General features: G+C 47.7%; 1 protein-coding gene across 2 annotated transcripts in view; it reads right to left on the reverse strand.

The window, feature by feature from the left end:
• Positions 1 to 14,694: 14,694 nt before the first annotated feature.
• LOC122389159 (alpha-1-inhibitor 3-like) overlaps positions 14,695 to 22,151 on the reverse strand; it is a 53,250-nt gene continuing 45,793 nt past the window's right edge. For both annotated transcript variants that reach the window (XM_043380897.1, XM_043380898.1), the window contains exons 18-25: positions 18,866 to 18,950; positions 18,529 to 18,672; positions 18,105 to 18,304; positions 17,758 to 17,959; positions 17,312 to 17,462; positions 15,930 to 17,051; positions 15,238 to 15,410; positions 14,695 to 14,959 (exon numbers count right to left, since the gene is read on the reverse strand). In XM_043380897.1, coding sequence (XP_043236832.1) covers positions 14,933 to 14,959; positions 15,238 to 15,410; positions 15,930 to 17,051; positions 17,312 to 17,462; positions 17,758 to 17,959; positions 18,105 to 18,304; positions 18,529 to 18,672; positions 18,866 to 18,950 — 2,104 coding nt within the window. In that variant the 3' untranslated portion in view covers positions 14,695 to 14,932. The remainder of the gene's footprint in view (positions 14,960 to 15,237; positions 15,411 to 15,929; positions 17,052 to 17,311; positions 17,463 to 17,757; positions 17,960 to 18,104; positions 18,305 to 18,528; positions 18,673 to 18,865; positions 18,951 to 22,151) is intronic.

Consider the following 22,151-nt stretch of genomic DNA (forward strand, 5'->3'; position numbering starts at 1 on the left):
AAAATAGATTTTTTTTATTAAAATAGCTGAAAAATCCAAAAAGTTTTTTGAATTTCGAAAAAATCGGAATATATGTGATAGTCCCTACCGCCTTCTATCTACATACCAAATTTGAGATCGATACCTCTTTTTTTGGCCAAGTTATAGCGAAAAAACTGCTCAAAATTGATGACGTCAAATTTTCAAACTCAATTTTTAGCAACTCTAGACCTCGTAGCGCAAAACGAAGACCACCATTAGACTCCCCGTGACGAGCTGCATCGAATCAATACCCATTTTATGCAAAAATATCAACTTTGAAATTTGACCTTTTTTGGCCTGACCTTGACCTGACCTCAACCAGAAAGTGACCTAAGCCGTACCTGATAGTCTTATAACCAACACCATTGAGTTGGAAATGAAAAATTGGCCATAAAACATGCGTCGCACAGCCTTAGTACCTAAAGTTAGGTTCATGTGACCTGACCTGTGACCCTTGGTGACCTGACCTGTGACCTGACCTGGTAATGTCAGTGACCTCTTATAGCAACATATGTACTAGGCAACTGACGCCCTATCGCTGATTCTCGACAAAATGCGTTTTCTTCGGTGTTATAGCGCATTCCCTAGATGACCCGTGAACGGTGAAACATTTCATCTTTGACCTGACCTGTGACGTCATCGGTGACCCCGAGGTCAATGAAATTTGGTTTTTTGCGACAAATTTGACAGGCCTTTCGAACGCCGTTTGAATTTTGCGGATCCGTCCAGTAGTTTCGGAGATACAAGGGGGGGCAAAAAATAGCCCCCCCCACCAGGTCGCGTTATAAACAGACCCCACCAGGGCGCGGGTTATGGATGAGGGGCGATGGCTTGCCTGGTTTTTACTGAAAAAATATGGGAGAGGTCTGCTCCATTTTAACGGTTTTGGGTTATGCTATCTATTTATATCAATAAGTGTGACTAAGTTAATGTTTGTATGCTACAAGAACGGTCATGTAACTTGAGGTCAACTAGGGTCAAACTACGTTTTTGCAGATAACATGATAGAAAATGAAGCTAGAGCTTCAAAAATGGTGTCATTGTGTTCTTCTTCATCAGCCAAGTCGAATGATATGTTATATGATGCATGATTTAGGTAAACGAAAAAAATGAATTTTAAGGAATTTTAAAATACACATTTTTTGTATATTTTGCATCACGATTTTCATCGACACGGTTAGGTTAGGGACCCTATATATGTTAGACGCTGGCTAAAATACCTGAAGTGTCATTAACTCCAAGATGTCCAGAGCTTAACAGTACCATTTTCATTTTTTTCATATTTCATTTTCCGTCAATATATGGAGGACACATAAAGGTTTCACCAACTCGTTATTAAGCGCTGGAGTGGTGGCCGGCGTTACCCCTATGCCGGGCTAACCCCAGAAAAATTAACGCTTTTTTAAAACTCAAATTACGCAACTTTATATTAATTCCACAAAATCGAGTTTTTTTGGAAAAACACGACCCATTAACTTATTTAGCTAACATGATATAAACATTTTATACAGCACACAAGGTATGTAATAAAAATGAAAAAGAGCTTACTATGCCGGCCTTCCCCCGGCTTCCCCTATGTTCCGTTTTTTTTTTCGAAATTCGGATTTTTTTGCGTTTTCTAAAAAAAATCAACTTTTTGAATTTTTTGGGGCCAAAATCCCAAACTTTTGAAAATCCGAGATAGTAGTTTTGTACCGCCGTTTTTTTATCTACATGACCATATAAAGAACTTTGAAATTGCTTGGTAACTGTAGCTTTTGTGAGCGGTTCAAGATTTCATGTTTTTACTCATTTTTGCTCGAAGATGACCTCAGTTTGACCTCAATAATTCCTGATCTACGGTGACCTAAGACTTGAAATTTTGTGTGAAGGTGTTAAATTGATGCCCGGGAAAGTATTAGGAATTTGGCGGCGCTGCGCGCCGCCGTTTTCTTGCTATTAAGGAAAAACCACAGGGGGGGGGGGCAAATTGGCCCCCAGCGAGGCGAGGGTTAATTGGTTTTATGTCGGTCTCCCAATGATCTGCAATTGACATGTGACCAGTAGAGGCGGCCCGTCCGGCCTCCGGTATTGGCTGGCTCTGACCGGGATTAGGTCCGGCCCCGCCGTGCGGCCCTTCGGACGTGCTCCGGTCGATCTGTCTCGGATCCGCCGGACTTATTACCTGTCTGGTAATACACCGCCATCGGCCGGCGGTCTCATATTAGCCGATACGTCCTAATAGGCTATATCAAATTACGCCATAATCATGGGCTTGAACAATAAGAGTTACCGTCGTTGTGCGTCTTTTATGTTTAGACCATAGCAAGCTTTCAATATATATGGTCATCACTCGTTTGTTACGAAGCTTAGGTATTGCCTACATACCTATTGAGGGGCTGGATAAGTAATAGCCATCAGACTATAAAGTGCCAAGTGAAAAGCCTTCACTTAGCTGTATGTATGTATGTATGCAGTTCCTGTGCTCCCTAAACTTTGAAATTTTTATTAGAATCGGAGATGGTGGTCATAATGAATGTAAGCTATAAAGTATTAATGTTCTCCAAGTGATGTGTTCATAGCATTGCTTTTTGTCCTTTTAAGTCTTGTTTTCCAAAATAGGTAATGTTTAATTTCCCATGGCCGAGAAAGGGGGAGGTTGTGCCACCTATGATGTTTTTCGCGATTTCTCGGAAGCTGGAATGGTCAAATTCATTCTGGAATGGTCAATTTCTGGTCATAGAGAGATAAAAACTGGCACACTTGACCGTAAGTTCAACTCCAACCTTCTGAAACAAACCGCATTTTCAGGTCAATTCAATTCAAGTCACTGACCTATCAGTTCATAGTTAGCCTCTGTATGGTCCTAAAATGTCGCAGCTTGCAACGCTCTTAGTGCCGAATGATTTTTATGGAGCTAAAACGTATAGGACTTAATAACCTCCCGAGCCTTCACAGCTTGTATATTTAAGCTTTTTCCTATCGGGCAGCTAAGGTGAGATCGGTCACGTGACATCACCAAATTAAGTCGGTGGGGAAACTATTGAAACTGCTACTTCAGTGCCGAAAATTATCAAAGGCTATTTGAAGCACACGAAGAAGTGATTTCAACTCCATGCAAGGCAAGATGCTTCTATTTCGTATTATTGGCTTTAGTTGAGGTCATGTATGGCGTCACTTACCTATAGGTTATCGAATTTTTTCGTCAATACCTAATTCCCGATAAAAATGAGCAACGTGTCGACTCGGGAAAACCACCAATTGACTCAGAAAGACGTGCCGAGTCAAATGACATGTATAGTATGACTCCTTCGATCAGTTTCGTGACCAGAAAGGCTATGAACTGACCTTGATATGAGGTCAACTTCCTATATTGACCTTTTTCAAACAAAAAATGTCTCAGGACGAACACGATGGTGCCAAAATTGTGGCACTTTGACCTTTTTTGGCGAAGTTAAAAAACTGGACCCCTACATACCTACTTGGCATCAAAGTTGACTCTATAGAGGTCACTGATTGAAATGAGACTTTGGTTATCGCATCCAAAACATCATGGTCATCTTGATTTAAAAAGAGCAACGCAAAATTTGCTAAATAAAAATGAAAATGTAACTAATTCGTTGTAGGTATTCCGTGTCTTGCCAAAATGCAAAAGGTATCATGAGAAAGCACATGAGCTGTGATTCTTCCCCTGTATATTCAGTCCAATGGAAAGCTGGTTTGAATGTGTTTTGCTCTGCAGTACCGTTCATTTCATATCATATATCTATCACCTGCGCCTACTACCTTATCCCTCGCCCATGTAGGGGGGGGGGGTTGGTGCAACCCCCCCCCCCCGAGGTTTTTCTTAGCTACACGCCGAACCGTTTCAGATAGCCTGCTCAAATTTTTAGTACCCTATGGGGCATCCTTTGCGCAACTTTTGGTTTTTTTTTTTTGTCAAGGTCATGTCAGGTCACGGAGTTATGACGTCATAAAGGGAACAACCTCCGGCCAGATTTACGCTAAATTGGAGATGGCTTCACATTGGTATAAATGCCGACTGACCTGACACACTGATGGATTGTTTTAGAATCATAACTGGCTGATTTGACATTGGCACAATGTCCGTTGACCTTTTCAAGGTTACTTAAGGTCAAGGTCAGGTCAGTGACCTCGGTTGACCTGTAATGACTTCTTGCACTTGTATGCCTTTTCGGGGTATTTTGATGCCCTGAATTCGAATTTGCTGTCCATTTCAGGCATCGTCGGTTGTGTCTTGTAGTCCATTTTGGGTCAGGGTCAGGTCAGTGACGTCACACGCCTGACGTGACCCAATGCACAAATGACCTTACAGACTTCCGATGCTCCCAACGCATCATTTTTAGAGTTATGACATCGAAATACACACCAAACGATAGAGAATTGATCAAGGATCACGATAGTGAAGGTTTCAAGTCGATATCTCTTACCGTTTTGCCGCAATCGGCGCGGAAATCTGAAAAAAGTTAGATTTTTTCCGAAAATTTGACCTTTGACCGGTCATAAGTAGGTCAAATGTTGACCTAGGACCAAAAATATACCACCAATCGCGAGATCTCGTTGAGAGCAATCCGTTGGTCTTTTCCGCTAAGCTCTACGACGCTCCGTTTTCAAACGCCAGGGGGGGTCGCACCAACCCCCCCCCCCCTGCATGGGCGAAGGTGGCAAAACACCGCGTTTACGGGCGAGGGTTATTATAAAGTCATTTCCACTTCCTCAATTATTCATTTTCCTGTCATCTTACCTTACGTAGTTTGGAGGCTAAAGCTTCGTGGGTATTTGAATGACTTAAGCACTAGAAAGTTCACATTAAATGACAGCTCTATCTGGCCTTTCCTAACAGTTTGCAGTCCACGAATGATGCTATTTACTCGCAGCATGGTTTGCGCACAGTTGCCTGCACCAATTAATGCATGTGTTTGAGGGACAGGAGGTAAAAACACATCTCGGGGTTGGCCAAAGCAGATTGAAATGCTCACGACGCAACACATGGATTGATCGACACATTCCTACTGATAAATCTACTGATTAGTCTACGGAAGCGCCGTTGCCCGTTGAGTCTGACCGGCTCAGCAGCCGTAGCCCCTCAGAATGATTCTCCCCCGATAGCAGAGTGTCCAACATGCTGTGGGAGGTCATCTCAAGCTCGGCTACGGCAGGTCGTCATGTGCATCTCTCAGATATTCATCTGCCCCCATAAAATCGTCTCAATCTGACCGGATTGGGAGGCTATATTAGCAGCACGACTACTGATGGCCGGTAACCGTATTGGCTCATAAGCGGCTCACCGGCCAGGGGACAGGGGTAAATGAGATGGTACCGGCGGACGCCAGCGGCTAGGGGGCGCCTTTTAAGGCCGGCCACCGGTCGACGGGGACCAGTCAGCCCGTGCCCAGGGGGGAAGCAGCAGCGGCAGCGGCAGCGGCAGCGACAGCGGGCCCGCCCCGCGGACACCAGTGCGCAGCTGCCAGCCCTCCGGAGTTGCCGTCTCAGGTGAGCGCTCCGTGCCGAATTTCTCATTTGAGTTGGTTCCGTCATCGCTTATTTTTGTTTTTATCCTTGTTGTACCACTGTGTCTTGAACATCAACACAAATCCTGACACATATTTCAAATTGAAATTTGTGCAAGCTGCTATTCCAATGGAAGTTTCACGTAGATATAGAGCGCTCGGCTTATGCTGACAAATAATTTCAACTAACTTTGTCGTTGTACCTACTTGATATAATATTTTGTTGTCAATGCTTGTTTTTGCAACAAAAGTGCTTCCCGAGCGAAAACGATGTCTCGCACAGTCCTATAACATTAAAGATAACACTCAAAAATATACTATACTATCACAAGTTAACTTCGGTGAAAAAAGCAATGAATTTTAGACGCACATAGCACAAGCTGCTTGAAAGCCAAGCCTCTTAGCCTTCGCAATCCAAGCTGTTGCGATGCAACCATGCGTCGCCAAAGTCAAACCTTAAGTTCAATTAAGCAGTTTTTAAGATTCAATACTTGTGGTCAATCATCACATTTCCCAGGCATGCATGTGCATAATATTGTTTTTAATGCGAACTTGCATTAGACTGCAACGATGGCATTGAAACTGTTAAAGTTGACCTTGCAGCGAGTGATTCAAGGCTCTGAGACCTTTCTGTATACGAAAAAAGCTGATGAGAAGGCTCAATATTAAACATAACCTATTCAAGAGCCGAACTGTATAAAATGATTGCACACTTTATAGCACTGGACGTAAGTGAGCGATAAGCCACTGGTGGGCCGGTCAAAAATTGACATGACCGGCTGCATGCAGTGATCGAACATAAATACGTTTTATCATGATCGTCTCTTTACAAAGATTATCAGAATGTGTAAAATTATAAGCAATCGACTTGTTTTTTCGCTATTGCAAAATTGTTCAGGTTTATGATTAAAAAATGCTTATTTTATGATATATATATGCTCTGCATTAAGTGCCTGATTGTTCCAGTTACAGCAGTGCCATTGTAGGTACTCCTATGGGTGATTCGGATGGCAGAACACTATAAGGTATTTGTAAACAATGGGGGATTTTTTTTATTCACAAGACGCGATTTCTGCAATGGCATATATAGTGTCGAATGCAGTGTTTGTTAGGCATGGGTCGTTTTTTCTTTAAATCACGATTCTGTGTGCTTGAGATAGTTGGAGATCGTTCCCGGCGCCAGAATACCTACCAGTTTTCAATTTTCCCACTAACTTATACCTAATAGTGAGGTCACGAAATTGACTTGACCTCATATGACCTTTAGGAAAAATCCGAGCTATACAGGTTGTGAGACTCCTAATGGATAATAGGTCTTGCAAGTTTTATTTCCCTGTGAAAGCTCTTCTGGCATTTTTTTTTTTTAATTTTGCCCCCGACAGGCCAATTCCTCTGGCAGTGAGGGCGTTGCGAAGTTGCGAGATCTGAAGACCGTGCAGAGGTTCACTTATGACGTCATAGGTCAGTGACCTGACCCGAAAATGCGGTTGGTGTCAACAGATCCGACTTCAAGTTTTAGCTTTCTATCGCCGGCGTGTTTGGAGCTATCGCGAAAAAAAACCTGGGGGGGGCGGCACCCCCTCGGCCGGCGAGGTTTAATTTGTGTACGCTGAAATTCAAATCTTTCTACACGGTGCATTTGGCAAGTGCACATCAGTGCACTATGGTATCATTTTGCTGAAAAAGCAAACATTTACAGAACCATGAAGGTACGATGAATAACTACTGCTTTTACTGCATAAAACTCAACCTTTCAAGTTTAGAACGTTTGGCGGCAGCATGTCGAGAGTTCCCAGCAAGAACATTTTAACCCTATTCCTGGCGGGGGGGGGGGCCTCAGGAGCCCCCCCTGAGGTTTTTTGGTTATTTCTCCCAAACGCGTTGAGCTAGGAAGCTCAAATTTTCTGACTTTTCCTAAAAGGCTTCTACGCAACATGTCTGAAAATTTTGAGTTGATCTGACCTCAGGTCAGGTCACCAGAGGCGGTTTGGTGACCCTACCTCAGAAAAGTTTGCAATCACGCCAGAGCTAGAGTTTTTGACCGATCAATTTCTTCTCTTCAGGGTTTAGTTAGGGTACCAGTATGTGCAATTTGTATATCTCGGAATTTTGATATCGGTGACCTAAGGTCAGGTCAATTTCGCGACCTCCCCATTATAAGTCAATGGGGGAAAAATCAACTCCCTGTTTTTACCACTAAAACGGGTCGGAATGGCCCCATATACCATACATGACTTCATATACGATCAACCTTCACTGCCTTGAGGTCTGTTTTGCTGTTGGGCAGCTGTGAGGTCATGTGACGTCATCAAAGGTCACCAAAGGTTTTTGGCCAATAACTCCGTACAGGAACAAGATACAGACGCGTGGATGGTCTCATTGTGTTCAGCTCGTCAAGACGCATCGAATGATATCATGATGACCTCGAGGTCACGTGACCTGAGGTCAACCTTTGACCTTGACCTTTCGAGGTCAACATATATATCATTCGATGCGGATTGACGAGAGGATCACGATGATGCCCTTAGTTTGTTCCTATCTTGACTAATTCGAAAGTTATTCGAGAAAAACTCTCTCCATATCTAGCGCCGCCATTTTGACTTTTTCGACCCCTGTGACGTCATCTTTGACCTGACCTGAAAATGACCTTGGTAAAAATTGTAGATCTTGGCCGTGCGTATCCGATGCCGTTTACCGCTTGTCGCTATCTTGCTTCGTTCTCGAGATCTCAGGGGGGGGGCCGAATCGGCCCCCCCCCCGCCAGTTTCTTGTCCCGGCGGAGCCCGCCAGGAATAGGGTTAAGTGTCAATTTTTTCGAAGTTGAGATTTTTATACCATTCGACTCAGATTGACGAGCTGAGTCGAATGACATAAAAATCTCAATTTCGAAAAATTTGACACTTTGGATGTTCTTGCTCGGAACTGTCGATGTGTTGGGTAGGAACAAGTCGACAGTTCCCAGCAAGAACATCTTAAGTGTCAATTTTTCGAAGTTGAGATTTTTATACCATTCGACTCAGATTGACGAGCTGAGTCGAATGACATAAAAATCTCAATTTCGAAAAATTTGACACTTAGGATGTTCTTGCTCGGAACTGTCGATGTGTTGGGTAGGAACAAGTCGACAGTTCCCAGCAAGAACATCTTAAGTGTCAATTTTTTTTCGAAATTGAGATTTTCTTTTACCGTTCGACTCAGCTCGACGAGCTGAATCGAATGGTATACAAAAATCTCAATTTCGAAAAATTTGACAGTTCAGATGTTCTTGCTGGGAACTGTCGAAATATTTCGCTATTATACGTTATGACTTAAAACTGAACAAAGAAGTGAGAAACGAGACGCAGATGACCTTTTCCTCACCAGAAACACGAGCGTTTGTGACGAAAAATTGTACCTCATTTGCTGCAGTAAAAAGTGTAGCTTTTTATGAGCCAACCATTCTAATCATTACACCTTGTGTTATTGATGACCGTCTCAATCATGGCAGTTTGTTTCGCTAGGTTTAGCTGAATATCCCTGACCAGTATAACGCCTTTTGGGGCGACTAACGGAGCGAGTGAGAGGGTGGGCCTTGCACGTGCGAAATCGCGAGGGGTACCTCCAACTGACCTGTGCACGGCACCCTACTAACCGGTCTCTAGCGATGTGCCAAATTTGAGCACAATCAGCCCAGCCGTTCTCGAAATCTGGAAGCGGCACCCTGCACGTGCGCACATGCAAAATGGGTCCCAACTAACTTTTGCAGTTGGGACTGCACGGCACCCTACTAACCGGTCCCTAACCGCGTACCAAATTTGAGCGCAATCGGTCCAGCCGTTCTCGAGATCTGGAATCGACCCCTGCACGTGCGCACGTGCAGCAGCACCCCGACTGTGGCACATGCAAATGCATTGCCTAGTGGGTGCCTACCTAAACATGCCAAGTTTCAGCGCAATCGGCCCAGTAGTTACCGAGATATTGCAATTGTTACAAAACTGACACCTCTTCGTTTTTCACGTGGCACGTGCATTAGAGGTCACCCACATGTATCGGGAATAGTCCAATACTTGGTAGAAGGAATGAAGCTACCCTACAAAAATTACCGCATGTAAATCGGTCAAGTGGTTGCTGAGTAAGCGTCGCAAAAGCGTGACCACGGCCGGCCGCTCATACTCAGAAATTTCTGTTATTACGGAGCGAGCGAAGCGAGCGAAGTCTTACGTAGAATAATGGTCTTTTCACGTCAGTTCCGTGCAAAATACATTAACGCTTGGCGTTAGAGGTGCAACCGCCCCCCCCCCCCCGTTTCCTGGAGGTGCCCGGCATATGAGGGAGCCGGCCACAGAGGGTGCGGGCGCCAATTGGAGGCTAGATAAGCGCCAGCGGTCGAGTAAGCAAACACAGCCCGCCCGGCCTGGCGAGGACACTGCGCCGGCCGCCGGGCGCCTCCAGTGCGTGAGTGGCACGTCAGACGGCGGCCGCTCATGTTTTTCGTGCGTGCGCGCTCAAGCCGCTGCGATCATCTCCCGGAGATGGGACGCTCCACACGCGAAAGGGCATCCGGTAAGTCACGCCTTTGCTTGCTGGCGTCTCCCCATTGTGTCCAGGCTGTCACGAGCGACCCCACTACCAGCAATCTTAGGCCCGCGGGCGCTCCGTGCCGGCGTACCTACCGCCCCCTCGTGTTGTTGTGTTGAACATTTCAGAGTGGTCCACGTTCCACTTGTGTGTCGTTTACTGCCGTGGCGATCACGTGGCGATTACTGCTCCTTTGCTTGTCTTACCGCCGACAATTTCTGAGTATGAGCGGCCGGCCGGCCGGCCGGCCGTGGTCACGATTCTGCGACGCTTATATCTCAGCAACCACTTGACCGATTTACATGCGGTAATTTTTGTAGGGTAGCTTCATTCCTTCTACCAAGTATTGGATTATTCCCGATGCATGTGGGTGACCCCTTATGCACGTGCCACGTGCAAAACGAAGAGGTGTCACTTTTGTAATTGTTGCAATATCTCGGTAACTACTGGGCCGATTGCGCTGAAAGTTGGCATGTAGGTAGGCACCCACTAGGCAATGCATATCCATGTGCCAGAGTTGGGGTGCTGCTGCACGTGCGCACGTGCAGGGGTCGATTCCAGATCTCGAGAACGGCTGGACCGATTGCGCTCAAATTTGGTACACGGTTACGGAGCAGTTAGTAGGGTGCCGTGCACAAGTCAGTTGGGACCCATTGCGCACATGCAGGCAGGGTTGTGCTCGACTCAAAAAAATTTGCTGACTCGACTCATCATTCGACTTCAGAAAGCGCTGACTCAACTCTGACTCAAACAAGGAGCTGATTTTTTCCCTTGACTCGACTCATGACTCAAGCGGCTCAATAAAAAATATGAGTTGACTCAAACTTGACTCAAATTTTTATGTTGAGTCAAGTGTGTTGACTCAAAATTGACTCAAATAAAAAGTTGTTGAGCGGGGGGGGGGGGGGGTGAAAAAAATCCGGCAGCAGGGCCAGGCCTAAGTTGTTAAGCGGGGCAGAATGAAAAGCTTATATATTGCTTCTAGAAAGATGAGTCAGCTGACTCATGTTCCTACATGTTTTTGATTCAACTCAATGTCAAAAGGTATTTTACTGACTCAACTCTGACTCAACTCAACACCTTAATATTTTTGTCTGACTCAACTCTGACTCAACTCAACAGCTCAACATTTTATCCGACTCGACTCAAACCTGACTTATCTGAGTCAGAGTTGAGTCAAATATCTGACTCGACTCATGAGTCGAGCACAACAACCCTGCATGCAGGGTGCCGCTTCCAGATCTCGAGAACGGCTGAGCCGATTGTGCTCAAATTTGGCACATCGCTAGAGACCGGTTAGTAGGGTGCCGTGCACAAGCCAGTTGGAGGTACCCCCTCGCAATTTCGCACGTGCAAGGCCCACCCTCTCGCTCGCTCCGTTAACCCTCGCCCGCACATGGGGGGGGGTGGTTGCCACCCCCCCCCCAGGTAGTCTTTCTGCTCTTCACTCAACATTTTTAGACCTAGAAGGCTGATTTTTCGTATAGCTGCTCGTCTATCCTTTCTTGATGTTCGCTGAAAATTTCAAGTTTCTGTAATTTTTGGTTTCGGAGATATGACCTTGTTTTTTCAGGTCATGTCATGACCCAAATGGCCAATTTTCAACATCTTGCGTTTGCTATGGGCCTTGTGAGCTTTTGACACCCTGATTTCGGCCTTTTTGCCAGTCTTACCTCCCACCTATCATGGAACATGTTGTTCGACGATGTACAGATGTCAAGGTCAAGGTCAAGGTCAACCTAGGTCATCTAAGATAATTGCGTTTTAGGCAAGCTGAATTTACTTTTTGTGAAGTTTTTTGACTGCATTGTTGGTAAAAGCTTCTCAGATCATGATTTCATGTGATATGGACCCAAAAACAATCGGTGCACACATCAGTATACACACAGACACACACAGACATACAAACACATATAATTGACCTTGACCTAACTTGACCTGAAATGACCTCAGCAGCAAAATTCTGGTCGGGTAGTGTGACAAAGAGGTTCTAGCTGGCTTGGCACCAGAAAACAGCATCGTCATCGGTATTTGATAAGCAGCGCACTTGATATCCAACGGTGACCCAAAACAGCAACATTTTTTAGTTTGACCTGACCTGGAAGGCCAATGACTGACCTGAGAAGGTAAAACTGGGTATCATTGGATTCGTCTCTTCCCAAAGAATCTTTTTGGTCTTTACCGCTAAGCTCTATCTCCAACAGGAACGAAATGGCGCGGGGGGTGGCAACCCCCCCCCCCCATATGCGTTCTAGGATGGGAAAATGGCATGTGCGGGCGAGGGTTAATCGCCCCATAAGGCGTTATACTGGTTCTACGTAAGACTCCGCTCGCTTCGCTCGCTCCGTGATAAACCCTATATGGATACGAAAGTGTGATGGAGAGTGTACAGTTGCTACAAAACTGCGTTTTCATTTGTGGAGCACGTTGCTGTTTACGATGTGACATTAGCCTATGGGGACGGACGATCGGAGGCATTGTTCCTACTGTCCTCCCCCAATTAATGAATATAAACGGACCCGGTTTGTTCCAGTCCCATCATCGGTCCAATTGGTTGAAATGGCTCACGCCCACCGATCTAGTGCAGCGAGCTCACCCTGGCGCGCACGCGCTGCGCTAACAAATCCGATTCTGTGCCGGCGGGTGACAAAGGACGCCCCTGCCGCCCTCCGTCACCTGGCGGCGCTGGCCGCACCTGGCCGGCCGCCCCTCGCGCCGGCCGCCGCCGAGACGCATCAGCACTCTTTGTCGACCGTCTGGGGAAGAAGAATGAAGCAGCTGGTGGCGGCAGCGCGCCGATTCAGCCGCGCGCACCGGAATGCATGCCACTGGAGGGAGGAGCGCGTGGCGCCGCACGTGCGCCGGCAGCGCTGTATGGTTTCGAAGGGGACCGTCTCGGCGCGGTCGGCAGCTGGACTCGCTCCGAACGACCACGGAGTCGCCGGCGACCGGTGGCCCGGACAAAACCCAGCAGACGGAGCGCGGCGGTCTATTGTGGCGGCCGACTGCGGCAGCTAATGCCGCACTGTGAGCACTTCAGGCACATATGTTCGGGTAAGTAATAACTTATCGCTGTCTGGACACAATCATAGCGGACTGTAGTGCCCAGCGAACGAAAGTGTCCGGCTCGAGCGAGCGTCTGGGTGGGTCCATCTACTAGTACGGTGACCCTTAAACGTGGGTTATCAGAGCTGTTTGTCCCCTTGACGGTTAGACGGTTCGTGGGACTATCCACTATGCGTGCGAGTTTATTGCCATTGTTATAACACCAGCCCTCCTGGGCCTTCCCACGCCCGAACGTTGACTAAGGGGGCTGAACAGTCATCCTCCATCTGACTTATCTAGCCGGAAAAATGTCGATTTGGAGCATTTCAGCCGACTAAGGAGTGACAGCATCATGTATCTGTGACCAGCCCCCAGTTATTCAGTCCCGAAGCCGCCAGATCCCGGCACGGCCGACCATCACTGCAGTCTCGGTATCAGCCCCCGGGCCGTATTTAATTCCACCACCGGGCATGTCGTCCCCTGGCCGGCACGGACAGATTGGTGTGCTGTCCCCGCGCCGAATCGCTCTTAGCGTCCCTTTCTCTGGCGACGGACACGGCCCCGACTAATCTGGCTAATTGAGGAGATGACCGGCGTCGGCGCCGACGACTTGGCACCGGCGCGGAACGGACGACACGGCGGCCGGCCGCGGGGCACGGCACCGCTGGAAGGGGTGTACGGGACCGGCCACGGTGTGGTATACGACCGCCACCAGCGGGAGGTCGAGCTGACCGCGACGGGACGAGCTCCAACGGATGGACACCGGTCCGGTCCATCCTGCGCTCTGACACAAACCGGCTGTACCGCTCTCCACAAGGCCCAATGAGTTATGATTGTCCAAACGCAATTCTTGTATTATTTATCACCAAGAATAGTATTTGGACATCGCGGCTCGTCGGGCTGTTCGTCGGAAAGGGCGGTGCCGGAGACCTTGACAAAAAGGAGACGGCGAACGACGACGGAGAGAGACGCCGAGAGGAGTGCGAGAGACAGAGACCGGAAGGAGAGGGGTGAAAAAGGAAAAAGAGACATTTTGTCCATGGGCGGCGGAACGGGTAGGGCACCAGGGCACCGTACCCCCCTTTGATTTTGGTGTTTTAACATTAGCGCTATGGCGTTGCATGGAAAGAATGGGACCAACAGTCGGCAGTGCCCCCCCCCCCCCTTAGTTGAAGGTGTTCCGCCGCTTCTGATTTTGTCTAACACCGGTAATCGAGCAACTTTGACCTCTTATGACCTCTGGTGGCCTGATCGGATCTGACCTTAAAATGACTGAAGACTTTCTACTCTTCGAAATGTCTTTTTGACTTTTCGAGCGATGTTTGCCGCGTGTCGTGGCCATGGTAAAAGGGAAGGGGGGGGGGGCGTAAAACGTCATTTCTCCGACTCCTCGATGTGTTATGATCGGACCTTACCTTGGGGTAGCAAATACAACATTGTCCCACGCATATCACGCTCTCATGCAAAAACACCATGCAGAAAAGGGTTACCCAGCCAGATGGGCGGAGCAGACAGTTGTCACTTAATGCCGTTTTTCGATGGATTTTCTGCAAAACACCACTTTTTGTCTCAATTTATTCGGATTGTTACCCTCAATCATCTTGCGTATTTGATAAAAGAGAAATGTAATGATCTTGTTTTTATACAGGAAACACAACTACACGACCTCAGGCGCTTATTCCGTAAATGCACATTATCCAACAGTAAATAACCTTATCACACCAAAGATGCTCGATTTCGTCAAATCCAGCCGTCGTATCCGCCGTTGCCGGGATCTGTTCTTTCCGCATCATGTTTTATCACGGACATTCAGGCGGGCCATATGTCTGTAAACACGACAAAGAAATAGGCAGATGTTTAAAACAAGCGTGGACTGTCTTTCAAACTATTAACAACATTCAGCAAAGAAGGTCTCATCCATTTAATTTTACGCACAAGTCACATGATGAAATAAATGTTCTCTGGAACAAAAGAGAACCAGCGAGACGAGCTTTGAGTTCAAGTATTGTAACCAGCTTTATCCGGCTAATCTGAGATTTTGTAACCGACTTAAGTTCTTCCTTTTGATGTCACGGGAAAAGTCATGATTGGAAATAATACTTACCACTTCAAATCTGTCCTCATGGGCGTAATAGTCGTACACTCGGAGAACGGCCGGCTTCAGCTTTTCGACCTCGAGAGCGCGGATGAAGCGCACGTCGAAGCAGACCTCCTTATCAGTGAACCCATCAAAGTAGAGGCTAGCCTTGCCTTCGTTGAACTCCCAGCGCTCAATAACTGTCGGGAAAATGTTTTGTTACTATATATGCAACATTGATAATGATTCATGACACACGTTTTAGTATTGCGTTATTGATGCTCGAAAATTAGCGCATTCGCTGCCGTCATATACTACTCGTAGCTACTAGCTACCCATATAACTACTAGGTATCGGTTACAAACCAACACTGACGTACTATCAGTAACTATGTAGACAATATAAATAGTGCAACAATTGAATTCGTGTGGCAGCAGTTTCCAGAGGCGGATCCAGCTCATAGTTTTTTTTTGGGGGGGGGGGCAAACCATATAAATTTATCGATTCTTTCCATGCATCGTCCATAGGCGTAATGTTAAAATCATGCCGTTTGGGGGGGGGGGGGGGCAAATGCCCATTTTGCCCCCCCCCCCTGGATCCGCCACTGGCAGTTTCTCCCAAACTTTTAGTTACTAAGTATTCAATTAGGAGCGGAAAAGTGTAAGCAAAAAGAAACAAACACTATAGTGCCACTCTCAATAGTCAAAGTAGGCTCTCACCCTTGTCATTTTCCAGTTTTCTCAGACTGCTGTCAATGGTGACGAATCCAGAGAGCATCTCGATTTCGACAATGGCCATGTTGCTCTCTGTATTGGGCTCCTTGAAGCTGGTGCAGATGTTGAGCGTGAACGAGCAGGAACTCTTCACCTTGGTGATGACGGCCTTCAGGTTAAACTTGGGGTCGGGGAAGGCCACCTTGGTGTTATAGCGGAACACCGACTGGACGACGGCGCAGCCAAGTCCGCTGACCGAGAACGTCACCTTCTTGGGCAGCGCGAGCGGCTGCGGCAGCCAGTCCTGGCGTGTCAGCAGCCGGTTTTCGGCCGTGATCTGCACGCTGTACCGGTAGCTGGGCGAGGCCGTGACCAGTACGTCGACGGCCGTGCTCTCCGAGTAGGTGGCGATAGCGAACTCGGTGAGTGCCGTCAGCGCCACCACCGTGTCCTGGGTGGACACGAAGCCGCCCTGGCTGTTGCGCTGGGCGCTGATCCACTTCACGGCCAGCGCGGCCTCGCCCAGGTTCGACGAGCCGCCCAGTTTGAGCAGCGTCATCGCCATGTACGATGTCATCTCGATGTCCACCGCGCGACTGCCGCCGTACTTGCTGGTGCGGTCTCCCTTCCAGTACAGCTGTCCGCCGCGGCGTGTGCCCTTGGCCAGGAGTGTCTGCACCCGACTGCTGCCTTCGGACGTCTTCCCGGCCATCACCAGCGCGTGCGCCACCAGGATCTCGGCGTACAGGGTGTTGTATGTGCTAGAGGCCAGCAGGAAGTCCACGGCCTTTTTGGCGGCCGCCGGCTGGTCATTGGCCTCCAGCAGCGTCAGCAGCACGTAGGCCGTCATCGCCTCCACGGCGCCGTTACCCACGCCGCCGCGCATCTCCTTGTGGAAGAGGTTGCCGTAACTTTTGAACGCGCCGTTGCTCTCCTGTAGCTTGACAATCCAGGATGTGCTGATGGAGACGTCGTTTTTGTCGATGGCGATGTACTTGCTGGCGGCCAGGTATGAGCGAACCACGTAGGCCGTCAGCCACAGGGAGCCCTTGTAGCGCGGCGGCGAGCGCTCCGGGAAGGCCGAGTAGGAGCCCTCGCGGCGCCGGTAGCGCAGCTGACGCTGGTACCCTGCAGTCACAGACAGACAGGGACACGGCCACGGTCAGCACGTAACGTCCCGTCGGACTTCGATCAGCGTACCTGATGCATTTAAAATCCCCTAGTTATTTTTTTTCAGGCGTTACGAAACACACGCACACAGATATTACTGTTAAAATGCGTTCGTACGTTTCAGCTACAATTTTAGCACGCGATGGAATACACAGATTAACAAATCATCAAAAATGGTGGCACACGCCATCGAGCTGCGTGCGAGACATGTCACTGACCTGTCCGCATGTTGGCCGTGGTGCGGTCCTTCAGGCTCTCCGTCAGCAGCTTCACCTCTTCCAGGTAGCGGCGCACCAGGATGTTGGGCACAAAGCCGATCATGTTCTGTTCGCCGCAGCCGGTGGGCACTCGCACCAGACGCTCAAGGTTCTGCCAATGACGGCACACGTCAGCACAGGCGGGGAAAACAATGGTACCTCCCTGTATTCAGTATTCACTGAAATGAACCCACCAAGGTAAAGACGGTCATAAGCGAATGCTTTTTAAGTTTCAAGAAACGTTAATAAGAAAATGTTGGTAAACCACTCACAGCTAAGGCCGATTGATCATTCTTTGTTTTGTTGTTTAAATGTAGCATTGCTTTCTTAGGGGAAAGAAGGAGCACTTATTTTTCCGGTGCCATTCAACCCATTAGACGCTGAGCTGTGTTACAGCGACTCCTCACCTCTGCAGAAGGAGCTATCAGGTCGCCCACGATGTTGACCCATGCGCGCTGGGAGTCGGGTACCAATTGGTTGGGTAGGGCCAGCTCGAAAGTCTCCTCCTTTGGCGGAGACGTGCTGTCCTCCTTACAGATAAAGGCGGTGTTGACCTCTTCCTGTGGGAATCCCTCCGGCTTGACGATAAGGCTGCGTACGAGCGCATCACTGAAACACACCCGGGCCAGCAGTCAGTCAGGTCAACAGCTACGGTTGCCGCGCATTCCAGGCCTCAACTGTCTCGTCCGCCATTTTAGTCCCAGTGGCCGCATAACGATGAGCCATGCGAGGTAAGTACATACGTTTCACCCACCTGGCCTGGACCTGGTTGGAAGAGCCACAGGCTGAGCCACTCGTCCTGGCCGATACGGTAATGTCAACCTTGCCGAGAGTGCTGAATTCGAGCGGGAACTCCACTACTGAGGGCTTGGAGGCGCGAACGCAGACGGTTTGGCTGCCGCTGCCCCCCGACGCCACACTAAAGTCTGTCGACGAAGCCAGCACCACCGCCACCTGGCAATACGCGAGACAGGGAGGTCAGACACAGTCCTGCCCGCTGCGATCAACCACAAGGGGCGTCAGTATCCTACTACCATCTACAACAAGTCCCAGCGACATCGTGCGGTCAGACAGGGTCTCAGCGTCAGCGGTGTTCCGTCAGTGACAGCGCGTCACAGCAGCATTCTGCACCCAGTATCTGCGGACATGTCATCCACCAGGCTGATCCAGGAACTTACCGACAGGTCTGAGCTCAGGAAGTTGAAGACGGAGACTTTGAGACGCAGCAGCTCGCCGCGTTTCACCGAGTACGGTACTTGGATCTGAGCGAAGAACGGCTTGAAAGTGACGATAGTTGCCGTATCAGACAGGCCAAAGCCGCTCTGTGGTAGACAAAAAGAGAAACGCACATGATTTATAGCCGATATAGACACATACTTCACTCTCAAGTCGAATTTCGGATTTCGATCCTCCAAAGTCAGATTTGTGAAACATCACTCGCCACAGTAAGTTTGAATGACCACAATTAACACATTCCGAGCCTCTCCCACGGACCCGGTAGCCAGCTGCACTTACACGAAGTCCGCTGCAGAAGGCCGACGCCACCCAGCTGGTGATGGTATCCGGCATCGTGGTGCTGATATCCTTGCGGCCCGAGACCCTGTGCACAGCCGGGGCTTCAGTACTCAGCCGAGCGGCGGGAAGGCACCAACAGACGGCGACAGAATAACACAGAAGAGGAGACAGAGACGAAAGGACACGGAGAGATACACAGATGGAAGGAATCGTTGGGAGGGGCGCAGCGACGGAAGGACGCGGATAAAAGTTCAGCGTCTTGACAAAGGAACAGACGGAGATATTAGGACAGGGATGGAGGGAGTCACAAATGCCACAAGAGATACGAGTAGCGAGACACAGGGACGAAGTGATTACGCACCTAATCGATCTAATTCATAAAAAAGCATATACAACATGTAATTGTTATGGGCATGAATTAAAGCCACCAAATTCGCAACACAAATCAAAACGATGTAATATTAAACGCATGCTTCTGGAACACTACAAGTCATTTCTTTCGTGCACAAATTAACTCAACCCTTGATCTGGCTAAGATAAGGGCAGGTTCCAGTAGCTACAGATAACACGACACTAGGTATATAGCATACCTATTACCTGCTGGTTATCAACAAGTGGCTATATTCATTTGAGCACTACAACAAGCACATAGGTACGACGGGCCAATATTATAACCGTTAAGAGTTGAGACTTCTCACTGCTGGAGACGGGACGCGACACCACAGGAAACTTCAGCACCTCAGTCGAAGAGCATGCAGCGCAACTCTGGTGGAGAAAAATATGGAGAATATCCAAACCCAGCAAGCAAAACGATCCCTTCACTTGAAGAAACAGCACCGGTCCGATGGTGTGGAGGCAGACAGTCGAAAATATCTCCGATTATGTACGGTGTTCTGTTGCCGCAACGAACGAAAGCTTCCGAAAACTTGTAGAGTCGCAGACGTTCTTGTGAAATGTCTTGGTACGAGGTATATGGAGAAGGGCCACACGAATCTCTCTAGCAACTATTTAGTTGTAGGGTAGACCGGGGCAAGTCGCCCCGCCGAGGTAAAACGCCTCACCGATGTTTCTCGGAACTGGCAGAGTTCTGGGGAAACATCATCTCTTCTACAAAACGTGCACTATATGACCATTATATGAGCAGACTGGAAAGAAATTGTGATGACTCTTTCGGGAGATATAGCCAAAAATGTGTTTTTTGAGTGATTTTTATCTTTTGTTGTCAGATTATGTATCATGGCGTTCTTTTATGGTCCACATCAGGTTAACGACTTTTATGTATTTTGAACAACTATTGTCTAACGCTTATCATGCCGGGTTGGTTTGTGTTAAATTACGTCTTGCTGGAGTGCAAGGCGTTGTTCTCTGACCGAACTACGTGATGGGGTAAAACGCCCCAGTAGGTCGCGGGGCAAAAAGCCCCTGGGGCGTTTTACCTCATGTGTTGTTCGGGCTACCCACTTTCTAATGTTCGGTAGCTGGCGAACAGTAAGTTTCTGTGCCTTTATGTGTATTTTTCTCAGCAACTGGATGGCAAAGGAAGTATTTTGTTAACCGTTGCATTGCAATAATTTATTATTTGGTCTTATGAGATAGGTGAAAAACCTGCTCGTACAATAGTGTCATAGCTGAACACCTGACAGGATGGAATGTGCTAACTTCAGTGCCGTGCCTCCAGAGGTCTAACGGACCTCTAACATAAGATTTAGCCAACTACCATGTTAACCCGCGCGGGGCTGGGGGGGGGGGTAAATTTTACCCCCCCTCGCGAATTTTTGCGATATCTAAAAAACGGCGGCGCGCAGCGCCGCCAAACTTACAGTACCTTTTCTTACATCAATTTGACACGTTCCCTGAAAATTTGAGCGAAATCCGTCGGAAAATTTTTGAGAAATTGACGTTTTAGTGACGTCATGTTCGCCATTTTCGCCTCAAAAACGGCAAAAGTTCAAACGCCGCTAACATCTTCATTTGTAAAGGAATCAAGACGTAACAAAAAAGGTTATACGTAATTTTACTTTGTCTATCAAATGGCTATCTCGGTTTTTTGAAAATTTTGGATTTTGGTCTAAATTTTTTCAAAAAACTGACTTTTTTGGGAAAATCATTATAAAATCCAAAATTTTGAGTCTATCGAAAAAACCGGAATATATATCAGAGAAGTGGTCTATGTGCACCTACATACCAAATTTTAGAAGAATCGGTTCAAAAATGTGGGAGTTATTCAAAATTTTATGACGTCACGACACACAATTTTTTTGAAAAATGACTTTTTTGGAAGTTCTAGACCTCGTACGGAAACAAAAATAGCACCATTCGATTCGCCGTGAAAAACTGCATCAGATAGACACCTTTTTAGGCCTTAACAGCCAACTTCAAAATTTGACCTCACTTGACCTGACCTTGACCTGACCTCGACCTGAAATTCATCCAGAGGTGGTCCATATCACTTACTGAGTGTGCCTATTTAATTCTATGAGTAAAATGACCCATAAAACATGTGTCGCACATGCCCTTTTCTATATTTTGTTTTTTGGTGACCTGACCTGACCTGACCTGACCTTGACCTTGACCTCTGAATGATATTGTATGCAACGAATATTGTCTTGGTAGCCTAAGAACACGTTTTGGGCGATCAGTCTCAGTCCATGACTCCATTCTTCGGCAACTACGGTGCAAGGCCGATACTGTAGAAACTTGCAATTTGTACCCTTGACCTGACCTTGACCTTGACCTCAAACTTTAAATTAAGTACATGTTTTTAGTAGTTCGTGATGAGAGCTTTCGATTGGCGTTTGAATTTTCCAAATCGGACCATTAGTTCGGGAGATAACAGGGGGGGTAAAATTTACCCCCCCCCAGCCCCGCGCGTTCGGCTGGAGACCCCAGCCCCGCGCGGGTTAAATCTTTAATCTAAAGTATGGGGCTACTTGCCCCAGGCCGTGGGGCGTTTTGCCCTGGGGTTGGGGCAAAATGCCCCATTTGCAGTTGCTTCACAAATCACTTCCTAGCTTGAAGTCCGATCATAAGTGAATGAATTTGAGGGGTGCAATTTAAAGTAAAATGTCCAAAGAACGCATTGAGCACAAATTTGGCCTTCCAGGTGATGTGGGACAAAATTTATGTAGCAAAATAAATTATCTGGGGCGTCTTGCCCCAGGCTACCCTACACACCACCATGCATGGCCTTGCACAGCACTCGTAAATATAAATATTGTCAGAGAGAAGACACATCCATGATCCAATCAACGCTTGATACCGTTTCCGCAGCGCATACGAGTACATG

Source organism: Amphibalanus amphitrite, unplaced genomic scaffold (assembly GCF_019059575.1).
Source record: "Amphibalanus amphitrite isolate SeventyFive unplaced genomic scaffold, NRLGWU_Aamphi_draft 000346F_arrow, whole genome shotgun sequence".
Taxonomy (NCBI): domain Eukaryota; kingdom Metazoa; phylum Arthropoda; class Thecostraca; order Balanomorpha; family Balanidae; genus Amphibalanus; species Amphibalanus amphitrite.